The 27,385-nt window shown below is 46.8% G+C and overlaps 1 protein-coding gene across 1 annotated transcript in view; it reads left to right on the top strand.

The window, feature by feature from the left end:
- Positions 1-27,385, top strand: part of CACNA1E (calcium voltage-gated channel subunit alpha1 E) — a 477,487-nt gene that overhangs the window by 97,543 nt on the left and 352,559 nt on the right. The window contains exon 2 of the mRNA XM_081866509.1: positions 7,837-8,311. Within this exon, the coding sequence (XP_081722635.1) occupies positions 7,860-8,311 (452 nt within the window). The 5' untranslated portion in view covers positions 7,837-7,859. The remainder of the gene's footprint in view (positions 1-7,836; positions 8,312-27,385) is intronic.

Raw genomic sequence — 27,385 nt, 5'->3', positions numbered from 1 at the left:
CATATACGACTGTTGTGCAGTTCTGTGTCCTCTTTGGACCCCCCCCCTTTGGTGCTGATGCATTTTCTCAGTTTAGACAATGCATAAGCAGCAACCCTACAGCCTGTTGAATCTATGCATGATGGAGGGTGATTCTGCTGCAATGGGGGAGATTGAGGTTTCTCTGAGGAACCTGTACATTCTGTATCAGCCTGAATCTCCCTGCCCTGGGATTGCCTCCTTCTGAGGAGTCACATTGTACGATGAAATTCAGAGAGTGGCCTCCTCTGAAGACTGGTAAATTTTGTTCTTATACCCTCGGTACTTCAGGCTGCAGTTCAGAAACATGTGCCGCATATTTCAGACTCATAGTTGTCAACTGTCCCTTATTTGGCGGGACAGTCCCTTATCCCAGCGCCATGTCCCGCTGCTGTCCCTTATTGATGATGTCCCTTAAATAAGCTATTGAAGGTAATGGGGCCCTTTCTATGTCCAGCTGTCCTTTGTCAACAACAAATTGTTGCTGTTTTTTGTGTGTTGAATATATGCTATATGGTAATTTCTGGACCTAATAGGTATCTAAAGCCATTTGCACGCAACAAAATATGTATTTTATCAAAGTAATTGTTGATCCCTTATTTTGGCTGCTGATCCCTTATTTTTGAGGCTGCTGGTCCCTTATTTTCAAATCTGTAAGTTGACAGCTATGTTCAGACTTTAAGGGGTCTTTTACCCTGGTAAGTGTGTTTAGGGTTGCAACCTTATTGAAATGGCCCAAGCTATGTTCTCGCGAGATGCTTTAAAGCACGCTTGCTCCATTCTAAGTGCTCTGTGCCACATGAATGTGAGAACAGAGAAAGAGCAGAAAGTGAACGTGTGTGCTAAGCTTCTGATAATTCCTTTCTCCTTTCCAAAGCAGATTATCCTATATTGCTAATTCCAAATTCGTTTTGTTCTAATTACCAAGGAAACCCTCTGGCAGATTTTTGTGCTTGGAACCACCCATGGCCTTAAAGGTCTGTTGCATTATTCCACCACTGATGGTATTACAACGTATGACAATATTCTGGGGACCCATTGGGTGTCTGGACCTGCTATTAGAAAACTGCTGTACTCTTTTTGCTCTACATGGCCTGTTGCTCCCACCACGTGTCAGGGGCTCCCGGCTGATTGCCCAGGAAAGTATAAAGACAAGGAAAAGTTTCTTACTGTCCTTTTTTATTTCAATCTTTACAGAGGGAGGCTATAGAACCCAGCCTCTTGGATAATGGCGTTGTCCCGAGTGAATCTCCACCCCTCCCCGTCTCTCCCACTTCCTCATTCATCACTTCTATGGGTGCAGCTGCTACGTGCCCTCTGTCTTTGAGCTCTTTGCTCTCCTACTTTTAAGGCTCGCCAGGTTCTGGGAGATGGAGGGTCTGGGATGCTTTCTAATTACAACCTGTCAGCTGGGTGTTGTTCCGACTCTCCCACGATTTCCCAGCTTTCCCTCTCATCTGCCTCTGTGCCGCGACCTCCCTCAGACCCCTGTTGGAAATCTGTACTGTCTTCCTCTTCCTCCTCCCTGGAAAGGTCAGGATGGAGAGGCGATTTCCACCATTCCTCCTCTGCCCAGTCCCTGACACTTGGCCTCTAAGTGTTTCATTACCCACATTGAAACTCTGTTTATTCCAAATGGAAGAGAAAACCTGACGGAATGTAAAGCTATTTTAATTTTCAATGTATTTCATGATATTTGACATCCATTTTGCAGCCCGTGCTAGGCTGCCCCACAATACTGATTGAGGGAGCCAACTGACTTTAAGTATCAAGTCAGCTGACTAATGTCCACCATGGACACTTGCAACTAGCCCATGGCATAATGAGTGTTAAGAGGCCCTCTTTGCAATGGACCCCTTAGTCGCCACATTGAGATGTTGTTGTTGTTTAGTCGTTTAGTCGTTGTTGTTTAGTTGTTTAGTCGTTTAGTTGTCTCCGACTCTTTGTGACCCCATGGACCAGAGCACGCCAGGCCCTCCTGTCTTCCACTGCCTCCCGCAGTTTGGTCAGACTCATGTTTGTAGCTTCGAGAACACCGTCCAACCATCTCGTCCTCTGTCGTCCCCTTCTCCTTGGGCCCTCCATCTTTCCCAACATCAGGGTCTTTTCCAGGGAGTCTTCTCTTCTCATGAGGTGGCCAAAGTATTGGAGCCTCAGCTTCACGATCTGTCCTTCCAGTGAGCACTTAGGGCTGATCTTCTTGCAGTCCATGGGACTCTCAAGAGTCTCCTCCAGCACCATAATTCAAAAGCATCAATTCTTCGGCGATCAGCTTTCTTGATGGTTCAGCTCTCACTTCCATACATCACTACTGGGAAAACCATGGGTTTAACTATACGGACCTTTGTTGGTAAGGTGCTGTCTCTGCTTTTTAAGATGCTGTCTAGGTTTGCCATCGTCTTTCTCCCAAGGAGCAGGCGTCTTTTAATTTCGTGACTGCTGTCACCATCTGCAGTGATCACCAAAGGGATAGATTGCCACAAAACCTTTTAGGTTCCTCCAGATAATCTAGTTGCCATCCCCAGACCCCCACAGCACAAAAAGTGAAAATTCTGTGCACAGATTGAAAAAACCTGCCTTTGATGGCCAACACACACAAACAGGCACAAGGGGATATTGTGGAGTGGCGCTCTCCCAACTCCATTTTATCCTGGCTGTTGTTGCTTCATCACATGCCCAGTTTGCAGCTCCAGCTGCATTCTCTGTGCCAATGCAAGTAGGTGCAATTTCACAAAGCCGCATGGCCCTGTTTCAAATTTGGCCGTGGCCCACTTGACCTTTGCAGTTTTGTTGCATCAGCCAGCTCCGAACCACTGTCATTGCTCCAGTCAATTTGAAGTGGTTCAGAGATACACCAGGCTGCCTTTCTTGATGTGCACGATGTTTCTCTCACCTTCTGGCATCTGGCTAAGAAATGCAAATGTTGCTGAAACTGTTTTAACTTCTGCCACCACGCAGGGCGTCTCTTACACAAGAAAGGTGGTGGCGCCTCTCTCAGACCCTCTGCCAATTGTCTCCTGTAGATAACAAGACAGCATCATTAATCCTTTATGGGCTTTGACAGCTAAGCCTGAAGATGCTCAGGGTGTTCCTTTCGGCAGGCGATGCAGCTGTTCTTTAACTGCTTCCTGGCATGCCCCAGAATTCTAGCACGGAGGAGAGAACTTAGCAGGGCTCTGCCTGCTTTAAAGAGGAGCTACTGCTGTGCTAGATTGTGGGTTTCCATCTCCAGCTCTTTATTACCCCCTCGGCCACACTGTGTAAGCAGCAGGTGCAATTATATTGTCCTGTCCTTTCTTGTTGCTGCTGCACTTCCCTCTTTCAGCTGTGTTCTGGGGAAGAATGATTCACAACTTTTGCCTATGGCAGGGTTTGGGAAGTCTGGCATATTGGGGTGTGTGTGTGTGTGTGTGTGTGTGTGTGTGTGATAGCAGTGTGAACATGGGGAGGCAATTTTAGCCCACCATTAGTGGTCACCCACAATTAACCTACCTATTCCAACCCACCCACCCCAGTCTGGATCCCCCCATAAATGGCAGAAAAAAACTACACTCGTTAATCTTCTCACACAAAAACCCCAGGAATAAACCCCAAATACCTACACCAACCCTCCACAGTAGGAGGGTGGGGAATCCCCAACATAGAACTATGCTACATTGCCAACCAAGTGTGCCACATAATCCCATACATCCTAGAAAAAGGTAAAAGTTAAAGGACCCCTGACAGTTAAGTCCAGTTGCAGACGACTCTGGGGTTGCAGCGCTCATCTCACTTTACAGGCCGAGGGAGCCGGCGTTTGTCCACAGACAGTTTTTCCCGGTCATGTGGCCGGCATGACTAAGCTGCTTCTGGCGAACCAAAGCAGTGCATGGGAACGCCGTTTACCTTCCCGCCGGAGCGGTACCTATTTATCTGCTTGCACTTTTTTGGCATACTTTCGGACTGCAAGGTTGTCAGGAGCAGGGACCAAGCAACAGGAGCTCACCCTGTCGTGGGGATTCAAACTGCTGACCTTCTGATTGGCAAGCCCAAGAGACTCAGCGGTTTAGACCACAACACCACCCGTGTCTCTATGCATTCTAGAAGGCAAGACTAAACGATGGGTACACCTGCAGAGAGACATAATCGAAAATACCTCCACCACAGCATGCCCATTCCTCCCAAACAAGCTAAGGAAAATCCCCACAACACTAAACAGGTTCACACAGGCCATGCTTAAAGCATGGAAGGAAGACGCAGGTAGACTGTCCCCAACCCCATCCCCACTAACCCCCTGGCACACCACCCACTATTCCACCATGTAGCACAAAACCTCCAGATAAAAACCTGGCAAGCCAAAGGCTTATACCGCCTAGCAGACTTCTACAAAAATAACAAACCCATATCAACACAAGAAGCACTATAAAGTTCTGATCGCGGTGAATATGATGGCCCACCTGCCCCCACCCAACAACCACCACAACAAATATGACAAAGTAGACGTGTGTCTCCTTAAAGTCTAACTAACCTATTACAGCGTAAGTTTCTATGGAGTAAAGCTTCTTTAAATGCATGGGTTACAAGTATAGATATGCATGGTGGCTATTTTTTTGGCATGGGAATTGTAAACGGTGAGGTCAAAGAGAGATTAATTGCAGAAAATACAGAGGGAGTAGGAATTATAGAGCTAACAAGGGCAATTCGCAAAACACTTGTTGATAACGCAGACATCCTGACGTAGGCAAGTCAATTGACATAAACAGTTGTGCCGATTCAATTGACAAGTGATAGCGCCAAATTTCTTGATCTGTTGAAATTCAGCAGTTCCATATTGCAGTTTCTTTGCAACTGATCTGAAGGTGGTCATTCTTCGGAGTGTCCTGGGTGGTCAAAGTGTTGTGCCACCCTCTCCCCGCAGTTTTTTGAATATTGCAATTTATGGTGTCATCTTTGTGTCTGTTGATTCTTTTCTGTAGAGATGGAACGAGGGACCTGGCTAGCCCTGTGGAACCATGCTTGAAACCACAACACCCCACCACCACAGTGCTGAAGTGTACTGTTTTATGGCTGGTGATTCAGCAGAATTAAGGGGGAGTTAAAAACTGCACTGCTCAAGTTGTGGGTTGACCACCTCCCTCATTCTTCCCTGTCCTCCCAATGGTTGCTTTGGGGAAGAAGGGAGGTCGAGGCCTCTGAATGAGCTTTTTCATGATGAAGATGCAGCAAAGGGACATCAGTACGATAAGATTCCTTCCTCACCACTGGAGCATCCCTAGACATTACCTAATAGACAGTAAAAGTGGTGACAGTGAGACTGGCATATCAGCATTATCCTTTGGGTCTTGTTCCACTTGTGCTTTTGAGTTAAGTTAGGAGCCACCCTTGTTTACAATGACTCCTGATTCCACATGCTAAAATGTGCAGACTGGATGTCTGAAAGATGAACAGGGGAGGGATGTCAAGTTAGCTGATGAGGCTCCTGAGAGTGGTGACATTTCATTCTTCCAAAAAGGTTGTGAGGCCTTTGGGGCCGTACGGCCGATCGCTACACTTTGGGAAACAGACTATGGCACCCTCAAACTTCTAAGTAACCTTTCCTGTATTGTGTTGTCTGCCAAGGAATTCATGGACTGCATTCCACCCACCTGCAGACAGAACCTGGGACTTGAACCAGGAGCCTTCTGGTCTTCATGCAGTGGAGCTAGTTGGACCCTATGGCTGATCTGGTTTAGTTCCATGGCTTCCTTTGGTGGAAAGCTGCCTTATTGCTCAGAGGAGTCCTGCTAGATTCATGCTCCTTGTTCTTTACTCCATTGCATTAAAAATCTGCTCAAATGCCACAAAGAGTCATTCTGTCCCACTCCATTCCAAAACTTGCTGACTCATTAACAGTGTTGTCCTTGCAAATGTGCTCAGGTGGGGGAATGAGATGCCACAGTACACAAGAACCAAAACAAACGCTGCAGGTAACAGGGGAGAGTTTTGTATCTTGAGGTACAGCACCACCTACTGCTTGAGATACCATCTTGCACCTTTCAACGTTTAAGGTAACTTTGCTACGTCGGAAAGAGTTTGTGTCAGTGAGCAGAGAGGCACCAGTAGGGGAGTAAGCAACTATCGCTGGGAAACATTAGGAAAGTTTTGTTCCAGGTCACCTGATTTAACTGACCACTTCATCAAACTGAATTTATATGTTCAGTGCTGGAACTCTTTATTGTAGGGTGCTTATTTTTTAATTTTTTATAAAGGTTTTGCATCAACAGAGGAACCCACCAGTGGTGGGGCTGTCTATGGAAGCATGGGGGAAATGGTAGCTCAACTACTTAGATTGTTGGTTGCAGGTTCGATACCCATATGGGGCAGCTGCATATTCCTACACTGCAAGGGGTTGGACTAGATCATTGGTTGACAATTAGGGGTCTGTGGAACAAACCCAGGGGGCCTGCGGCCCCATCCTTTGCCTCCCCCAACTACATTTTTGTCATTTCTGATAATCAAAAGGTGACATGCTAATCACCTTATGACTTATTAATGGTGGTGATGATGATGATATGCTGTATCCAGCTATGTTAAATGGACCCAAACTAGGGCTTATCCACACTTTTGCTTGACCCATACTTGGATTGTATTGTGAACAGATTAATTCCCCTGCCTATTGTCGTTCTGTGGCTCTGCCTTGTGAAACTCCTATCTCACCCACTTAATGGAAGCTCACTTAAGCACAAAAACACATCTGATAAGATTCAGTTCAGCTCCCACAGATCCATTTTCTCTCCTCCCCCCCAAATCCACATTAGAAAAGGTTATTGAACTCCCTGGGTCACCTCCCTCTGAGAGTTGGAAAATCCTGCCGTTCATCAGGCACAGAAAACATACAGTGGGATGTACAGAGGTGTTTTTTGTGGTTCTGGTGGGGAGAAGGTGTGATCCAGGCCACATAGTCCCTTCACAAATTCACTGAACCCTGATAAGAGGTTGGTGTGTCATAATCTGTTTCTTCCTCCCTCTTGGTAGACAGCGTTCCTCCAGATAACTTAATTGGAGGAGTAAAAGCTGCAGGTGCTGTTGACTTAGTCCCACGAGGAAGCAACTTGCTCTATAAATGATAATATACGACATTTCCATTGATAATGCTTCTTGCTTGTCCCAATGGGTGCAGGGGCAGATTTTGCTGAGTGAGGACAAAATCTGCCCTGTGCCCCTATTTCTTATTTTCACAATCATTCCTTTTGGTACGCATGTTACTGATGACTGAATACTGCTTTCTGAGTTGAAACTTGCAGAAATGTACTGGGAGCCAATGTAGGTTTTTCAGGAACGGTGTTATATGGTCTCGGCAGCCACTTCCAGTCATCAGTCTAGCTGCTGCCTTCTGGATTAATTGTACTTTCCTAGTCACCTTCAAAGGTAGAGCACATTGCAGTAGTCCAAACGGGAGATAACTAGAGCATGCACTACTCTGGCGAGATGCCAGGGGGTTGAACTTGAGCTCTTTTGCATGCAAAACATGGTATGTGGGGTACCAATTCTGTGCCCAACTACATTTGTAGTGTGTGTGTGCCTTAACCTATGTATGTCCTCTCCTAACCCTTGCAGGCTAGAGAACATTTCATATGACCCTACTGGAGCTGCTGGGTAATGACTGTTGCATTTCAACCCAACAGGGCCTTGATCCATGGTTATTTTTCTGCTTTGTGTTGATATTTTTTGAGGGACACAATTTATAAAGAGGGCAGCGTCCACTTCCAGTTCTGCAACCTGAATCACCCCCCGCTCAAAACAGGTCCCAGAAAGAATCCTGCTGGTAACTTTTCTTTTCCTTCTGTTCCTTGTTCCTAGAGTGATCTTTTGCAGCGACGTCCATGATGTTCAGCCTTGGCACATGCTCTCTCAGCGCTCACATGCTCCCCGAATCAGGCTCTTACCCTCCCGGCGGCAGCCCTGAACTGGACAGCGACTCTCAGAGGTGCATGTTGGCCCTGCCGGAGGAAGAAGCATGGCGGAAGCACCGGCTGGGTTTGATGCAGCCCGCTCAGTCCTGCAGCCTGCTGGAGCCAGAGACCTTGACGGACACGCTCGTCTCGCGCACCACCAGCTTCGACGGCCTCTACGAACTGCACTCCCAGGAGAGGGAATCCAGCTTGGGGTTGGAGGGCGGCAGCACGTTGGATGTGGGGCAGAGTCAGCTCATCCCCGTGAGCCCAGAAGTCATCAAGCGCCGGCGAGGGGGCCTGATTGAACAGCGGGATATCATCAAGGCGCACGAAGCCCACAAAATGCAGAGCACGCCGCAGGCGAGGCGGAAGGAGTGGGAGTAAGTACATGGCCGAGGTCACAGACTGTTCCTCCCCATCCTCTGAGATTGGCAGGGAAATGGGCTCTTAGTCCCCTCCTTTCCAGAGGTGAGATTTGGTGGTGGCTTGGAGCAGGGCCTTCTCAGTACAGTCGTACCTTAGAAGTCGAACGGAATCCGTTCTGGAAGTCCCTTCGACTTCCAAAATGTTTGGAAACTAAGGCGTGGCTTCCGATTGGCTGAAGGAAGCTCCTGCAGCCAATCGGAAGCCGTGGAAACCACGCCAGACGTTCAGGTTCCAAAGAACATTTGCAAACCAGAACACTCACTTCCAGGTTTGCGGTGTTTGGGATCCAAAACTTATGGGTGCCAAGGTGTTCGGCTTCCTAGGTATGACTACATTAGAGCTGGGTGATACCTGGTTTTCTACATCGTGATATATCACCAGCTAAATATTGTGATATTTTAATATCTCACCAGGGCTTTTTTTTCATCCTGAACTCGTTGGAACTCAGTTCTGGCACTTCTCAGGTGGGCATCATTGACGTTATAAGAGAACAAGGGAGGTGTTCATGTTGAGTTCTGGCACCTCTTTTTCTAGAAAAAAGTACTGTATATCACAGTGTCTGAACTGAGAATGGGGCTATGTAGAAACGTTGGCTGGTTTCATGGTTTCCCCCACCTTGTGATTTTTGCATAGCACGTACATACATACCTCATGATTCGCAATATATTGCCAGGTTAAAAACTATGAAACTGATATCATGATACAGATTTCAAACCGGTTTTGGATGGCATCTTGCCCAGTCCTTCCCAGTACCTGAACTGGTGCTGCCTGGGAGTGTGGGGAAGAGGCCATGTCACCATTTACCATATTTTTTGCTCCATAAGATGCACCTGACCATAAGAAACACCTAGTTTTTAGAGGAGGAAAACAAGAAAAAAAATATTATGAACGAAACAGTGGATGTATGATTTTTGTGGTTCATGCTGTGGCCACAGACATGTGATCTGATGGTGAATTTGGGGTGACCCAATGCAAAAATCCTGAGGATCCATGGGCTTTAACCTCCCCATTCCCAGGCAGCCTCTGCTAAGTCCCTTATCTCTCTTCCGATCCCACCGATCAGCTGTTTCCTTTCAACACTCTCTTCCCTCTTGTTTGCCTTAGTGTCTTTTCCTTAGCTGGAGCAGTTTTTTGCTCCTCCTTTTCTTCTAATTTCACTCCTTATTGCTTTAGTCTTCCTGTTTCCCCCCTTTGCAAGTTTGCTGTCTTTACCTCCCCCCTCCCAGGCAGCTTCCTTTATCTCTAGCATCCTTTATCTCTCTCCCTGATCAGCAAACGATCAGCATCTTTATTCCAACACCCACTTCCCTCTTTCCCAAAAAAAAGCATGATCTGCTTTTTGCCCCTGGGCAATTCAGCTCCAGGGACCACGCATTCACTCCATAAGACGCACAGACATTTCCCCTTACTTTTTAGGAAGAAAAAAGTTTGTCTTATGGAGCAAAAAATACAGTAATTCCAACTTGACTGTTTGTATGGGAGAGAGTTCTTTCACCAGCGTGAGCCATCTGGCTTTGCTTGATATTACTGATGCTACGGAGTCACAATATGTTTATTTAGTATTTGGAATGTTAAGTTTTACTTTTTGTACAGCACATGCCTTACATGCAAATTATCCCCTGTTCATTCCTGGGCTGCCCCAAAACCTGGAGTGACTGTGGCAGTCAGTGTTGATAATAGTGACCTGGATGAACCAATGGTCTGACTTGGTTTAAGGCAGCTTCCTGTGTACTTACCTGGATTTATTGTGTGATGCCTTGCATTTTGAGTAGAAAAGCATGCAATAAATTTTAATAATGGTGATAGCAAAGCTGGAGGGAGCAGGAAGTCATTGGAGGACAACTCCTTGTTTTCAGATGATAACCTGCAGCATCGCAGGAGGTTTGACCGTTTGGAGTCTTCTATGAACTTCTTCGTTGCAGTGCCTGACCAATGTGGACATCACATCAAAATGCAACTCTTGTTCACATCTCCCCACCCAGTCTTCTCTGTCTGCACTCAACTTGGGGTCAGTGATCTCGAAGAAAGCTGTGCCAAAAATATGGCAGCTGGACAACATCTTCAGGGTGAAGTTGAAGCTCCATCCACAGCTTTCTAAGAGCGCCAGAAGCTGCCTTTTACTGAATCCGACCATTGGGCCAGCTAGCTTGGTATATGTTGTCTGCACAGACTGGCAGGGGCTCTCCAGGGATTTCTTAGCCCTACCTGGAGATGCCAAGGATTGAATCTGCCACTTTTTGCATTGCCAGGGCAGGGCATAGAATGTTTTGGTGCCCTATGCTTCCATTTTGAAACAAACAAACAAACAAACAAAAAAATGCAAAACGTTTCCCAGGTTGGATGCATTTGAGTTCTGGTCTTATCTAATGTAAGGTTACCAGACGTCCCTGTTTCCTGGGGACAGTCCCCGGATTTCCAAATCAGTTCCCTGACAAAATCCATCTATTTAGTAGGAAGTTGAAAAGTGTCCCCGGATTCATTGGAAAAAATCTGGTAACCTTAATCTAATGCACTCAACTCTTGGAAGGCTTTGGAGACATCACAGCCAGCTTCATAAGGGAGGGAAGGAGTATTATACCCCCCCCCAAAAAAATGTTCCTGATGAGTCCAGTCAGCCACAGTTCTTCAGTCCCCTCATTTCTCCTTTGCCTGTCCTCCATTGGTCAGTCAGCATGGACAGTCCTTATTGAGTTGCTTTAGTGTTTACACAAACTTAGGACTTGCTTTCCTAAATATTGTTGCACCTCAAGCATTTTGGCATGCCCAAGCCTATTAATATATCCTGTCTGTGGGGGGCGGCGTTCCATTTTGCTTCTATAAGGATCCATATTCAGAGAATTGTGTTTGCCATTCGTAGATAGGATGTTTGCTATAATTCTATAATATACATAGGATATATTACATACTAATATATTGATAATTAATATGCTATAGTTGGGATTGACCTAAGAAGCTCTGTCAGCAGAAGCCTGTGCAAGGACTTGCACTTATTCAATCCATCTCTCCCCCACCCTTCCAATTTGGCTCAAGGAGGGGTTCAAGAGAAACCCCAGAACAGCATACAGGTGGGCAGAGGGGTGGGTGGGTCATACTGTCTGGTAGGCTGAAATGTTTCTGTAATGGTTCTAGGGGTTGCTCATGCGTAAGTTGGCGCCACACCTGGTTGGGTTACCTGGGTGAACCCTTTCTGTCCGGACAGCCACCCATCCGTGGCTGCCTCAATCGCTGGCAGAATCCGTCAGTGGGCGTTTCTTGAACTTCTTCCAGCAAAGAAGTTCTTTGACGCCCAGTCTCCTCCTACTCTCCCTGCGCGGAAGTCTTCTGCGCAGGGAGGGTGTGGGCAGCGGAGGACACGTGCTCTCCTCGCTGGTCTCCGGCGAGGAGTCCTGGAGCCTTCTCTCCGATTCCCCCATCTGTCCCCCTCCTCCACTGGTGCTACGCTGATTTCCTTCCCCAGCGGATGGGCTGCCTCTCTCCCTACTGGGACCTTCTCCGGCATCCCTCTGGAGCCTTCCCTCCGCCTCTGGCTCCGATGGCAGTTCCCTGACAGTTTCTAATAGCATGACATTGAATTCCACCCTATACAATGATTTCTGAAAGTTTACGCTTCAATAAAGTTGTGTTTAATCTGCAGGGGGAAACATACAAGTACCCATGAACCCTGTTTTGTTTTCCCCTGCAGGGCAAATGGCAGCTTTAGTAGAAGGGAGTTCAGTTGGGAAAATGGTGTGTCTAGAAAAAGGGTAAGTGCCCTTCTCTCTCAGTGCCACAATCCTGATTCATAGCTGCCCTCCTGGCATCGTCTTTGATCGTAAAAAGGCATGCAAGGGATCCTGGTCACAGACATCCCATAGCCCGAAGTGGGTGGAGGGGTTGGGTTGGGTGCCATTCTCAACTTGGCAGCTTTCTGGGAGGTGGGATTGGCGTGGTCTAAACGCTCTGGTGGGATTGATTCCCCCCTTCGAGAAACCTTTCCAAGGATGCCATGGAATCTGTCTGCTTGCGTTGACGTTAGCTGCCAAGCAAGAGACAGTCTCCATGGCAGCTTTGCCTGGAATAAGTCAAGCCTTGAGCAGAAGGGGGGAAAGAGCCCCCTCTCCCTAATTGCGCCGGAGAACAAATAGAGAGAGTTGCTCCTGAACACCCCCCCCACCCCACCCCACCCCACCCGTTGTCAAACATTGCTAGGCAACTGGGAACTTGCATTCCTCAACCCCTGGAGACCGTGGCGACTCTTTTAAACAGGGGTTGTGAATATATACATATACACACACATTAATATTAGACAGAAGCCTTGTGGCTTTGCGTGGCCTCCAGGGCTTTGCAGTTGACCTCAGCACAGCCCTCAACCCCTTTCATGGGGCAGCTCAGCTGCTTCTCCCGGGCAAGACACAGGCAAAAATTCTCTTTGGGCATTTCCTCCCACTGGCAGCTGATGTACCTTGGGAATGGTAGGACAGAATGCTGGGAGCTCAGCCTACACTCGAGTAGGACCCTGGTAGAGACACATGCCTGACTGGCATGTTCTCTCCCTCCTGGTCTTTTGTTCAGGAGCTTCAAAAGCTTTCTTCAGCCCGAACATCACAGCGATGCCAACCAACGCTGGCACACTTAGGGATCCGCAGAGTTTGCGCATCATGCGTGACAGACCTCAGCAACTCAGCATTTTGGCTAAACTACTTTATTTACATATAAACACACACGGAGCACTGCAACATGGCTCCCTCTCTCTCTAGCGTCAGACAGCAAAGAGAGAAAGAACAAAGGACAATAGTCCCACTTCGCGGAACACAGTAACACAAACATCCTGTCTCCGCCACTTCCCACTCTGTGGAGACAAAACATATACCGTCATGTGAAAGACAAAAATCCCACGACTGCAGGCATGAAGCAGGAATTCTAACAAGGCACTCAGTGAAGCTAGAGCCAGTGACATAACAACAACAACAACAGCAGCAGCAACACCTTATTATTTATACCCCACCCAGCTGGCTGGGTTCCCCTAGCCACTCTGGGCGGTTTACAACACACACAGAATGGTAAAACATTAGGCATTAAAAATTTCCCGATATAGGGTTGCCTTCAGAAGTCTTCTAAAAGTCACATAGTTGTTTATTTCCTTGACATCTGATGGGAGGGTGTTCCACGGGGTGGGCGCCACTGCTGAGAAGGCCCTCTGTCTGGTTCCCTGTAACTTTGCTTCTTGCAGTGAGGGAATCACCAGAAGGCCCTCGGTGTTGGACCTCAGTGCTGAACAATGGGGGGTAGAGATGCTCCTTCAGGTATTCTGGGCTGAGGCCGTTTAGGAATTTAAAGGTCAGCACCAACACTTTGAATTGTGCTCAGAAACGTACTGGGAGCCAATGTAGGTCTTTCAGGGCTGGTGTTATATGATCTCAGTGGCCACTTCCAGTCACCAGTCTAGCTGCTGCATTCTGGATTAGTTGCAGTTTCTGAGTCACCTTCAAAGGCAGCCCCATGTAGAGTGCATTGCAGTAGTCCAAGTGGGGGATAACTAGAGCATGCACCACTCTGGCGAGACAGTCCGCAGGCAGATAGGGTCTCAGCCTGCGTACCAGATGGAGCTGGTACAACTGCCCTGGACACAGAATTGACCTGCGCTTTCATGGACAGCTGTGAGTCCAAAATGACTCCGCGGGCCTTCATGCCAGGCGGAGCTGCCCCAACTGGATATAACAAGGCAGGCAGGCAGGTAAGGGAAGACTGAAGTTGTCAGGGCCTTGCTTCATTTTGGAGTAAATGAGAACGGCCCCCAAGGCTTCCTTTTCAAGTGGCAGTATAACAGTTCTGCTCCTTTGCCACTTCAGCTGCTTGGTCTTGTGCCAGATTCAAGACACCTTCAAATGATAGAGATCAGCTGTCAGGGAAAGGGCTTGGCCCAAGTGTCAATTGTAGAGCTGACTTAATTCCTCCCTGCAAAACAAAAGGTCTGGAAATTTTTCACTGCACGTTTTGAAGTCGAGTGTTCTCCAGCCATTTTCTGGAGGCTCAAATATTATCCAAACACCGGATCTCTGTTTTTTTAAAATGCCCACCGATGTTTGATTTCACTATGTCAATATTTTGACTGGTGCTACTTGTCGGCATTGGCTGGTTGGCCTGCAATGTTGATTAGCATTTGACAGAACTAGCAACTGAGGGTGTAAGGCAGAGGTTGGGGAGGAACACTTTTCACATATCAGTGCCTGCCAAGATGCCTCCCTGCACCTGCCTTGAATTCCTTGCAGATTGCAAAGAAATCTAGTGGCATGATGGAGTGCGCAGTCAGTTCACACAGGGTGCAGGGTTGGGCTTTGCCAAGAAGGTAACCTGGGACTCTCCTCCCCTAAAATTCTTCTGTGGCTGCACTTTGCAAAGGACGTGGCTGGAGGGCGTGTAATTCTCATCATCAAATTCCCATAGTTTTTTTGGAATTCACGTGTTTTACTTAATTGCTGCAGGTTGTTTTATCCCCTCCCCAACAAAAATTGTTTAACTGGGGCCTTCCTGACCAGGTTAGTAAAGTCCTGTTTTCTAAGAGTTGTTGTTGTTTAGTCATTTAGTCGTGTCCGACTCTTCGTGACCCCATGGACCAGAGCACGCCAGGCACTCCTGTCTTCCACTGCCTCCCGCAGTGTGGTCAAACTCATGTTCGTAGCTTCAAGAACACTGTCCAACCATCTTGTCCTCTGTCATCCCCTTCTCCTTGTGCCCTCAATATTTCCCAACATCAGGGTCTTTTACAGCGAGTCTTCTCTTCTCATGAGGCGGCCAAAGTATTGGAGCCTCAGCTTCAGGATCTGTCCTTCCAGTGAGCACTCAGGGCTGATTTCCTTCAGAATGGGTAGGTTTGATCTTCTTGCAGTCCATAGGACTCTCACGAGTCTCCTCCAGCACCATAATTCAAAAGCATCAATTCTTCGGCGACCAGCCTTCTTTGTGGTCCAGCTCTCAATTCCATACATCACTACTGGGAAAACCATGGCTTTAACTATACGGACCTTTGTTGGCAAGGTGATGTCTCTGCTTTTTAAGATGCTGTCTAGGTTTGTCATCGCCTTCCTCCCAAGAATTAGGCGTCTTTTGATTTTTTGACTGCTGTCAACATCTGCAGTGATAGAAGGGCTAAATGTTTCTAATATCCCTCCTTGTCCTGGTGTCATCCGTTACTTGAGGGCTGTTAAGTCATGTACAGAGCCTCCATGAAGACTTCGGGAGGATCAAAGTACAAAAATCTCCATAATTCTAGTTATTGTACCAAAAATGTTTAAACCAGTACTCTTTGAGTGTGGATTGAATCATTCAGTTTCTGAATACCTTAATATTTGGATGTTACTATGTGATAGTAGCAGCTCCTTATATTGTAATTATTGTACTAGGAGGTGAATTGGCACTGTGCCTCTTAGCCCAGCCAGGATTGGGCTTCAGGAAGAGCTGGGAAAAGTGTGGGAGTTCAGAACTTAACTGGTTAAGTGTTCTGAGCTGTGCGTCACTTTCTGACGTCAGCTGTAGAAGCTGGGAGGAGTCTGGGAGGAGTCTGTTTTCTTGTTGTTCTCTCTGTGTGTCTTGAGAGAGACGGACATGGCTGCAAGCAGTGATGGACAAATGTTTGAATAAAAGCTGTAAATAGACGAATCTGTCTGTGTATGCTTGCATGGAGCAAGGGAGAAAAAGACTGTTTTACACCGCTGTATGCTACTCTGCTAAGCCGTGGCCAAAGAGACAGCAGACTTTGGTGCGCAGCTAGAAGGAAGCGTGCCGGACGCTGCAAATGACTGATTGGGATCGTAAAGCTGTCTGAGTACACGGCTCAACGGTCAAGCTATCAAGATCATTATCTCTGACAAAAAGCTCCTGCCACGCTGGCTTTCTCTTTGCGTTGGAGACCTGCAATTCACATACTGATAACTGTGCTCTTGGCCAATGGGAAAGGGCTACTGCTCTGTGATAGAACTCTCTGCACACAGAAGTTCCCAGCTGCCCCATATCAAATCCTGGAGATCTTGCTTTGAATCAAGATTCAATGGCAAAAATACATCAAGGAGCTGGAGGTCGGGGAGTAGCAGTTTACCCCACTCTGGCTATAGTGGAAATCTTACTTCTTCCTTCCACCTGGTTTGGTGTCTGGTTGTGGGGGTTGGCAGGGGGTTGGACTCGATGGCCCTTGTGGTCTCTTCCAACTCTATGATTCTATGAAATCAAGACTGATCCCATAGCCGTGGTGGTGCTTCTGTAACGCATTGGTTTTTTGGGGTCTCTTTCTTTATAAAGCCTCGAGGGCCTCTTAAAACATTATAGGTTTTAGGTGTATAGCTAAATAGAAAAAGTGCACCAGATTCAGGTTTGCAGACATAGGCAAGAACTGGCTATAGCTCCACACTATCTGTAACATAAATACCATATACAGTACTTGGGGCAAATTCAGGTTTGCCTCTGGGATGTGGGTGGTGCTTTGGTCTAAACCGCAGAGCCTAGGGCTTGCCTATCAGAAGGTCAGCGGTTCGAATCCCCGCGATGGGGTGAGCTCCCGTTGCTCGGTCCCTGCTCCTGCCCACCTAGCAGTTCGAAAGCACGTCAAAGTGCAAGTAGATAAATAGGTAGCGCTCCGGTGGGAAGGTAAACTGTGTTTCCGTTCCCCGCTCTAGTTCGCCATTAGTCATGCTGGCCACATGACCTGGAAGCTGTCTGCAGACAAAGGCCGGCTCCCTTGGCCTATAGAGCAAGATGAGCGCCGCAACTCCAGAGTCGTCCACGACTGGACTTAACAGTCAGGGCTACCTTTACCTTTACCTTTAATATGTGAAGTGGACCTCAGTGAAAAGCAAACTGAGTTGCTCGTCTTCCTCTTTCAAGCTCATTATATTTATATACGTAATTGGTATGGTTTTACTTCCCAAGTTTAAGCCTCTCCTTACCCTTTGGCACTAGAAAAAGTGCAATGTGACTTTGGGCACAAGATAGATATGAAGTGGAATTGAGCAAGCTTCACGAGCAAGATCAGTGCCTTATTACTGGCAGTGAGCCAGAGGTGTGTGTGTGTGTGTGTGTGTGTGTGTGTGTGTGTCCGCATCTCAAATTAATAAATAATTGGCAGGCAGAAGACAGAGGAAAGGGGGGTCACTCAATGATATGCAGCTTAATACCTACAGTGGCCATTTCTCTAATTAACACCCTGTCGTCCTGTTTGATACTAATGAGATCTATCAACTGTCTTTGCTGCCTGATCAGGGGCATCGGTTTTGGTTGGATGTGAGATCCATCTGTGCATCTCTATGGCATGGAAAATGCAGAACTGAAGAACTTGTGATCCACTGACATGATCGTGACTCACCAGGCAGACATAGCAGGCCCACCAAATATTCAGAAAGTCAGCTTTTGTTGCCATATTTGGTACGTGGGGGGGGGGAGGGATATTGTGGTATGTGAGTGACAAACACAGTACGTGGCTGATGAGCGGCACTTGGCTTGGGGGCTCACTGACTTTGCAGGCCTACTCAAAGATGTGCCTTTGAGAAGAGCTCCTTCAGAAAGGGCAGAGGAGAAGCTTAATCACTGTGGTGCTTCACAGGCCACCCGCTGTCTCCAATGCCATGGAATGGCTTGTTTTGTTACTGAGCTGAGTTTGGGGTTTGTTGCATAGAAAGCTGTCTTGTCAGGTCATCAAAGCCCTACACCAGGATTTTGCAAACTTGGGTCTCCAGTTTGTTTTGGACTACAACTCCCATCACCCTAGCTAGCAGGACCAGTGGCCAGAGATAATGGGAATTGGCCAAAAACAGCTGGAGACCCAAGTTTGGGAAACTCTGGAGAGCTGATTTCAGACATGGGTCTCTCCCAATCCGACATGGAGGTGCCAGGGAATGAACTGGGGACCATTTGTATGCAAAGCAGGAATTTAATTCCCTGCCACTGAGCAAAGGCCCTTTCAGGTTTTGTAGGGGATGGAGGAGGAGCAAAGGGAATTAAATAGAACCAATGCACTGTGAAGGAAATAAGGCTTGATTTTGAGGGGCTGGGGGTTAAGCGGTTGGAGGCAGTGAAGGTGAAGCAACAGATACCTGATAATGGAACACTCTGCTTGAAAGACCATCTCTGCCTCAGTTAAAATGGATTTTATTTTCTAGATGTATGTGAAACTTAGGGACGCGGGTGGCGCTGTGGGTTAAACCACAGAGCCTAGGGCTTGCCGATCAGAAGGTCGGTGGTTCGAATCCCCGTGATGGGGTGAGCTCCTGTTGCTCGGTCCCTGCTCCTGCCAACCTAGCAGTTCGAAAGCACGTCCAAGTGCGATAAATAGGTACCGCTCTGGCGGGAAGGTAAACGGCATTTCCATGCGCTGCTCTGGATCGCCAGAAGCAGCTTAGTCATGCTGGCCACATGACCCGGAAGCTGTACGACGGCTCCCTCGGCCAATAAAGCGAGATGAGCGCTGCAACCTCAGGGGTCCCTTTACCTTTACCTATGTGAAACTTAGAAAATAAATTCCACAAAGAAAATGGCCAGTCTGAGCCAGGGTTGCCTAGAATTTCTAGCTCTCCAGACACATTATGGAGGTTGCATTCAGGTGGGAATGGAAGTTCACCAAATGCCTAGAGGTCTCACTAGGCCTTCCCAGAGTCATAAAAATCTGTTGCCAGGGTTTATAGGGCTCTTAGACAGGCTGTAGCCTGCATAGCATGGGGCAGGTTTTTCTCTGCATCCCTACAGAATCAGTGCTTCATCTGCCATAAGGACGGCCATTTTGTAACTTTCAGGATCAGTTCTGCGAAAAGCTGTACCATTTGTGAAAAGGATGCTACCTGTTCATGACAGCAACATGCCCGTTTATACTAACTGCATGCAGAAAGAATGTAAAGGCTAGCTATGGCTCTTCCATTGGTGATAAGTTTATTTGCCTGGCCTTCGAGGCTGAAGATGCTTCCCACGCCATGTATAAACATGTTTTTTTTTTTTTTTAATACATTAATCGTGAGCAATTAGCTTTTCTGAAGTATTAGCCTAGATACCTCTCAACTTCAAGTAGCTCCATCTGTTCCAAAAAGCAAGCGATTGGCTTAAAAGGAATAATATTTAAAAATAGATTCACATGTGTACACACATTCAGCTTGCTTACACACATCACACTCTCTACATCAGTGTAAGCCCACACAATGTTGTGTTCTTGCAGCATTGGATTATCGTGTTCAATCCTGTCGATTCATAGAATCATAGAATCATAGAGTTGGAAGAGACCACAAGGGCCATCGAGTCCAACCCCCTGCCAAGCAGGAAACACCATCAGAGCACTCCTGACATATGGTTGTCAAGCCTCTGCTTAAAGACCTCCAAAGAAGGAGACTCCACCACACTCCTTGGCAGCAAATTCCACTGTCGAACAGCTCTTACTGTCAGGAAGTTCTTCCTAATGTTTAGGTGGAATCTTCTTTCTTGTAGTTTGGAACCACTGTTCCGTGTCCGCTTCTCTGGAGCAGCAGAAAACAACCTTTCTCCCTCCTCTATGTGACATCCTTTTATATATTTGAACATGGCTATCATATCACCCCTTAACCTCCTCTTCTCCAGGCTAAACATGCCCAGCTCCCTTAGCCGTTCCTCATAAGGCATCGTTTCCAGGCCTTTGACCATTTTGGTTGCCCTCCTCTGGACACGTTCCAGTTTGTCAGTGTCCTTCTTGAACTGTGGTGCCCAGAACTGGACACAGTACTCCAGGTGAGGTCTGACCAGAGCAGAATACAGTGGCACTATTACTTCCCTTGATCTAGATGCTATACTCCTATTGATGCAGCCCAGAATTGCATTGGCTTTTTTAGCTGCCGCGTCACACTGTTGGCTCATGTCAAGTTTGTGGTCAACCAAGACTCCTAGATCCTTTTCACATGTACTGCTCTCAAGCTAGGTGTCACCCATCTTGTATTTGTGCCTCTCATTTTTTTTTGCCCAAGTGCAATACTTTACATTTCTCCCTGTTAAAATTCATCTTGCTTGTTTTGGCCCAGTTCTCTAATCTGTCAAGGTCGTTTTGAAGTGTGATCCTGTCCTCTGGGGTGTTAGCCACCCCTCCCAGTTTGATGTCATCTGCAAATTTGATCAGGATGCCCTTGAGTCCATCATCCAAGTCGTTGATAAAGATGTTGAATAAGACCGGGCCCAAGACAGAACCCTGTGGCACCCCACTAGTCACTCTTCTCCTGAATCTCTCAGTGGCTTTAGAGACCACTGACCCCAAAGTATCCTAATGGAGTTGGGGCCATCAATTTATGGCAGGTTCGCTCCTATCTACAGGTTCCAGACTGTAATATTGACAGTTGATCTACAGGGTGCCACAGAGTACAATTTTGTCCCCAGTGCTACTTAATATCTATATAAAGTCCCTGTGGGCAGTCATTAGGATATCTGGGGCAATGTGTCTCCCATATGCTGCAGACACCCAGATCTATTTCTCTTTAACACCTGAAACAGGAGAAGCTGTGCGTGTCCTAGACTGGTGCTTTGGATGCAGTCATGTTCTGAATAAGGGCTAATAAACTTCAGCAGAATTGTGACCAGATTGAGACCCTATGGAAGGACAGTTCCCAGGTCCAGGAATTGCACTGTGTGCAAGATCAAATTGGGCTGCACTCCCTTGGAAGGAATAGTTGCATAATTTGGGGGTGTTCATAGATCTATCACTGTCATGACAGGAGTGAGCCAGCAGTAAATCACACCAAGAAAGTGGAGTTAACTCTTTATTAGCAAAACCAGGGTCTGCACAGGAGTGTCAGGCCTAATGAGCACAGCAACTCATCTCAAGTCTTGCACCCATGAAGTGGCGGATATTTTCGTGTATAACACTCCCCAGTGTATATGACGACCCCTATTTTTTGAGACTCCAAATTAAGGAAATGGGGGGAGATTTCCCGTAGTTGTTGAGCTTTTTTGAGGGGAGGGGATTGCCGACAATCGCTCACCCGCCTGACCACCGCTGCCAATCGCACGCCTCGACGAAACCGCAAATCATCTGCCAGCTGCTGCCAAACACCCGCCCAATTGCTGCCGCGGCAGCCAATCACTGTCAGGCCTTGCCACAGCCACCCGCTGAAAATCTCCTGCTTGCAGCTGCCACCAATCACCCGTCCCCCCTCTGCACTATCCGTGTAGAAGACGACCCCCAATTTTTAACATTTTTTAACAATAAAAAAACATTGTCTTATATATGGAACAATACCGTAGTTGCTGAGACTGAAGGTACCTGCCTCTCCACAGCTGCCTAAGTCCCTTCCTCTCCAGTGTTTCCCACAGCAACTTGCACCTGCATGAAGCTAACTTCTCTGCCTTTTTCATGACTCTCCTAGTTCTGGGAGACCAGGAGGAAGGGGAGCTTGTTGCAGCAGGAGGGGGAGACACCCGTGTCTCTTCGCCAGCTGGAGTCATTTCTCATCTTGGTCTCCCTCCTCTCCTGCTTCAACTTGTGCCTCTGATTTTGGACTTCTCTCTCCCATATCACTCAGCCCTCTTCAGATTCCAACACTTCCAGTCTTCTCCCTCTTCTCCCCCTGACCACTTATCCCTGGTCTCCGGGCCTTCTTCCTTTGGGGCTTCCCCAGCTGGTTCCTTCCACTGTTCCCCTGCATCCGTGGTGTGTTACTCCAAGCCCAAATGAGCTCAGTGGCTCGGAGCAACTTGATGCCTGCTCCCACCTTTATTTTGCCATTTTACTCTTAAGCATGTATCCCCATAGAAACTCAGGAAGTTGCCTAATAACAGATTGAATATTTCTCCATCTAGTCCTGAGCTTTCCACTTCCACCTGCAGCAGCTACTCCTGTGTCTTAAGCAGAGCCATCTTTCACATCACCTGTTATCTGATCCTTTTAAGTGGAGCCAGAAGCGGAGCTAGCTGCTCCGGCACCCGGAGCAGCACACGTGCTGTGCACCTGGGGGTGGGATGTTAGAATTCCTGCTCCATGATTGCAGTCATGGGATTGTTGTCTATCACATGACGGTATATGTTTTGACTCCACAGTGTGGGAAGTGACGGAGACAGGATGTTTGTGTTCCTGTGTTCCGTGAAGTGGGACTATTGTCCTTTGTTCTTTTTCTCTTTGCTGTCTGATGCTAGAGAGGGAGGGAGCCATGTTGCAGTGCTCCGTGTGTGTTTATAAGTAAATAAAGTAGATTAGCCAAAATGCTGAGTTGCTGAGGTCTGTTATGCAAGCTGCACAAACTCTGCGGATCCCTAAGTGTGCTGATGTCTGTTGGCATCGGTCGCTGTGATGTTCGGGCTGAAGAAAGCTTTTGAAGCTCCCGAAAAATCGACCAAGAGGGAAAGAACATGTGTCTCTGCCAGGGTCCTACTTGAGTGTAGGATGAGCTCCTGACAGGGGCTATCCACCCGTGGGGGTGGAGCTAGCTGCCCATGGGGGCGGGGCAAGCATCCCAAGGGAGTGCCACCTGTGGCAAGCATCCCAGAGGGGCAACGCGGTGATGTCACCCCCTCAGGGATGACACCCAGGGGGAGCTGCCCCCACTGCACCCCCCTTCCTCTTCCAGTGAGTGGAGCTGCCAGGAATTGAACATGGGATCTTCCACAATCAGAATTATCTGTTCAACTGCTGAACTATAGACTTGCCCTCTGCTCCGCAGCGATGAGAACGCACACCTCTGAAAGTGCACCCACACAATTCATCACTTGTTGGTTGCAGCACTGTTGAGTGGCAGTTTCTTCTCATGAAACAGCCACAGTTGATCAAGTACCACCAAGGATAGTTTCATATTCTGTAATGTGTGAAATAAAATACTTTTCTTGGGGACAGTTTACATGTTCTGCTATCATTCCTTGAGGGATAAGACACTGAGGGATGAATATGCATAAATCTTCATCATAAACAGCAAAGAGTCTTGTGACACCTTTAAAGACTAATAACTCTGTTATGGCAAAAGCATTCATGGACTGCAGTCCATTTCACCAGATGTATGAAGTGTCATCCTTAGTTTATAGGGGTGAGACTGTAAAAACACTTTTTGTCACCTTTGCTACAAAAGACAAAGCACAGCCAATCCTTCTGAAAAAATCGTCATAGTTTTGCTAATGGATTTCACAGCCAGTATGTTTTTAAATACAGTCACACTTTACCTTTTTAGGTGTCCGGCATTTAAATTGCCTTTGCTATATCCAAAGATATATATAAAGAGGCCTTCAAAGTACAGTCATACCTTGGAAGTCGAATGGAATTCGTTCTGGAAGTCCGTTCGACTTCCAAAACGCTTGGAAACCAAAGCGCAGCTTCTGATTGGCTGCAGGAAGCTGCTGAAGCCCCATTGGACGTTCGGCTTTCAAAAATAGTTTGCAAACAGGAACAGCCACTTCCAGGTTTGCGGCGTTTGGGAGCCAAAACGTTCAGAGAACTAAGCTGTTTGAAAACCAAGGTACGACTGTATATCAGATAGATGGAAAATAACCGTTTCAATGCAAAGTTCAGTATCCAGGTCATGTGCTTGTACTCTACTCTTAATGATCATGGCTATTATAAATGATCTAATTAATAGAGCAGACCACACTTTCATTATTTAGACAGCAAGCGCCTTTTGGTCTCAGCTACCAAGAGTTATGGCCGTTATATCCTCCCTATTTTTGTATTCATGTCACTAATGCTCTGCCCGTGGTTTCCAAAGACAGAATTTAATCAGCAAAATACTGTGTTAAAGTAACATTTAGCTGCAATCCCCCAGAGCTGGAAAATTCATGGGGAAAGGTACCAAATCTCTCAGAAGAGCTTTTCACTTCTCTGATTATGATATCAGATCTTACAGATGACATCAGCTTTGTTCTGTGCACTCTGGTCTAGTAAGAACAAGCCAGATCAGCTTAACTCCTGATGTGTCCACACTTTCATCTGTCCCCTCCCTTTGGATGATTAAAAATGCTCCCAAGTTGCTACTGGTCGGTGGCTTACTGTTTTAGGTAACTTCTGCCATCAAAGCAGAAGTCATAAGTCGAAATCAATGGAAGCACCCCCGTTCTACAAAAGGGTGGTTGTGTGCAGTAGAACGTTGAATTTTGCTGCTGATTGACTTTCTTGGGTTCTAGTAAGGAGCATCTTCTATAACATGCTGCAAGCTCTGCCATAGGGGTCATACTGTCCCCACTGTTGCAAACTGGCTCTGAATAATACCGGACACTGGGGACCAACAAGAAGCAGGAGAAGGTTCTCTCTTGTTGGAGGTCCTCGAACAGGGGCTGGTTTGGAAGGATTGCAAGACCTCCTCCAGCCCCAGCCTGCTTGTGAACTTCCCAGGAGCACCTATTTGGTCAATATTATAATTCTTGACCAGCAAGAACTTGATCAAATCTGAGAAATTTTTATTATTGTTAACCAATAAGAAAATTATAGCAACTGATGCTTAATACATACCATCCAACATTTCTCCAATGAAAATAGGGACATCTTAAGGAAAAGCGGGACATTCCGGGATCAAATCAGAAACCAGTTCTGTAAATCCAGGACTGTCTCTGGAAAATAGGGACACTTGGAGGGTCTGTCAATATTGCTTTTCTGTTTGTGCTTATTGTTTGCATTAATGGAATATGAAAGAAATGAATGAGTGAACAATGATGAAATGCACTCAGTGGACTTTGGTTGCTTGCAGTCTTGGAATTAGATGAGCATGCTTAGTATGCTAACTTAGGAAGCCAACTTGTTCCTAAGTCAGAGGATTGGTCTGTCTAGGCCAGGGCTGTCTGCTTCAAGGGCCAGCACCCTTCTAGAGTCTCGGTCTGATTTCTTTCCCAGTTCTCTAACCAGTTAGTTGGAGATGCTAGGAGCTGAAGCCTGGGACTTTCTGCATGCTCAATGTGTGGTCTCCAAGGAAATCAATTTTGCCTCCACCAACACAAATGCACATGCTGCTAATTGCAATACATTACATGGTGTTTAAAACAACAACACAAAACCATAGGTGCGGTAGAAAAGGCATAAATATATACTGGCCCTCCTTCCTGTTTGATTTATATGACAACAGTAATGTCAACACTATGCTAAAAATAAAATCTCAAAGCTAGAAACTGTGGGAGGAGGGGAAGGCCAAACGTAATTAGACATCCACTAGTTGAAATAAATAAGTCTAGACATTTGTTTCAAAACAAAATCAGTCAAGGATAACTGCTGGTAAAGAGTTCACATGGAACAAGAAAAGAAAAGGCACAACAGTGAAAAACAGAGGAAGAAGTATGGTGTTTAATAAGCAACAAAGTGTCAGAAGGGTGCAAAAACCAAGAAAGAGAATGCAGAAAAATTAGAGGAGTAAGATCAATAGGGTTAGAGAGCAGACACATTTAAAAGTCATGAACAGAATCTGAAACTAAATGTGGAAAAGAAGAAGAGTCCAAAAGCAAAAAGCATGATTACCGGTACATTTGCATGTGTAGGCTAAAGAAGATTGGCACCAGATTGCAAATCTAGTGTGGTGCTGCGGTTAGAGTGTTGCAACTGGTAGACCAGGGTTCATTTCCTACTCAGTTATATAACTCGGTGGTGGGTGAGCCTTGGGCAACTAAGGGTGAATCTACACTATTCAGTTATAATGTTAAGAATGCGTTATAAAAATGTGGCACCAGAGGGTGCTGCAGAGCAGTGATCCATCAGCAGTGGGGAATTGCATCGAGAGCCATATAACTTTTAAAAATAGCCTTTAATAGCGTTTTTACAGATCTGTGTAGATCCAGCCTCAGTCTCAGCAAAACCACACCGTGAGGATAAAATGGGGAGGAAGGGAACTACCTTGTGACAACGGTGGTGTCCCTGGTGGCAAAAATTGATCTTTCTTTTGCATCCTTTGAGAGTCACACTCTCAGGGGTGAATTCAACATTGTAGTAAAGTCCCTTAGCAGTGTACTAGTTGCGCTAGTGAAATGGCTTGTACGAGAGAATGGCAAGAATCCAGCACGGTTCTTGTAGCTGGTTGCACAACAGATTGCTGTAGCCCCAATGCCAGCTGTTGCACAACTGGTTGCACAACAAGCTTCCGTTAGTGCAACTGTTGTGTTGGATTTCAATCTCGCCTTAACACTGGCAGTCTGAAAACACTGAATCCGAGCCAAAGTGTACAGCTCAGGAATTGCTTGTCCTCAGTGTACAGGAATTGTAGTGATCTGATACTGTATAGTTTTGGGGGCTGTATGTAGGGCTGTGGGTATCTGTTAGCAGGATGTTCCTAAAATACCAATACCTAATTCATTTGTGCAGACTGTATCCCCCCCCTTCTGAATTTATCGTTCTCAGTGTGTATGCATGTGAGTCTCAACAGCAGATGCATTTCTGAAATTCTATTTAAAGACTGACAGTTTCCACTTTCGAAGCGAAGTATGGGGCATCAGACAGTATATTAAATAATGGGTGATTATTTTGTGCCTCCTTGGATATGGTGCTGAAACACACTTGCCTAAGGCTTAGCCCAGGAAATTGCCATGTTTTCCAGGAGACGGAGCTGAGAATATTGTGTCAATCAATTGAAATGACAAATATTTTTAGGTGATCGGAGGAGCCATATGCCATCTCTGCGTGAGAGCAGCCTTCTGTTAGTTCCAGATGGTGGCCATTGACAAATTGTCAGACACTGCAGCCCATACCAAGTCTGACAGAGGCTAGATCCAGATGTCATCCGGTTTGTAACAATGGATTTAGCATCATGATGTTTTTTAGCTGTTTCTGCTGCATGTTGGGTTGTTCGAATTATGGGCTCGCCCTCACTTCCCCTTGTCCTATGCCTATAAAGCCTGGGTCTGAGAAGTTTCCCACTTGCCCCATGCTTTCTAGGCATAGGTCCAAGTGTCATGGGCTGGTTGGACACAGAGGAAAGGGGGGAGGCTGGGGAACCCCCAAGGGAAGAAGGCTCAGAGCTCAGGGATTGGTGGTGGGATGACGATGACTGGTCAGAGGGAGAAGACTGGGAGGTGTCAGAAGCTAAAGAGGTAACGAGGCTTAGTGAGAAGGGAGAGTCTGTGGCAGAGACAAGTCCAGAATCAGAAGTTTTTAAAAAAAGAATAGCTCAGCA

This window comes from Podarcis erhardii, assembly GCF_964252035.2.
Source record: "Podarcis erhardii genome assembly, chromosome: 6".
NCBI classification, from domain to species: Eukaryota; Metazoa; Chordata; class Lepidosauria; order Squamata; family Lacertidae; genus Podarcis; species Podarcis erhardii.
The sequence above is the reverse complement of the archived record's forward strand: the minus strand, read 5'-3'. Positions and strand labels throughout refer to the sequence as shown.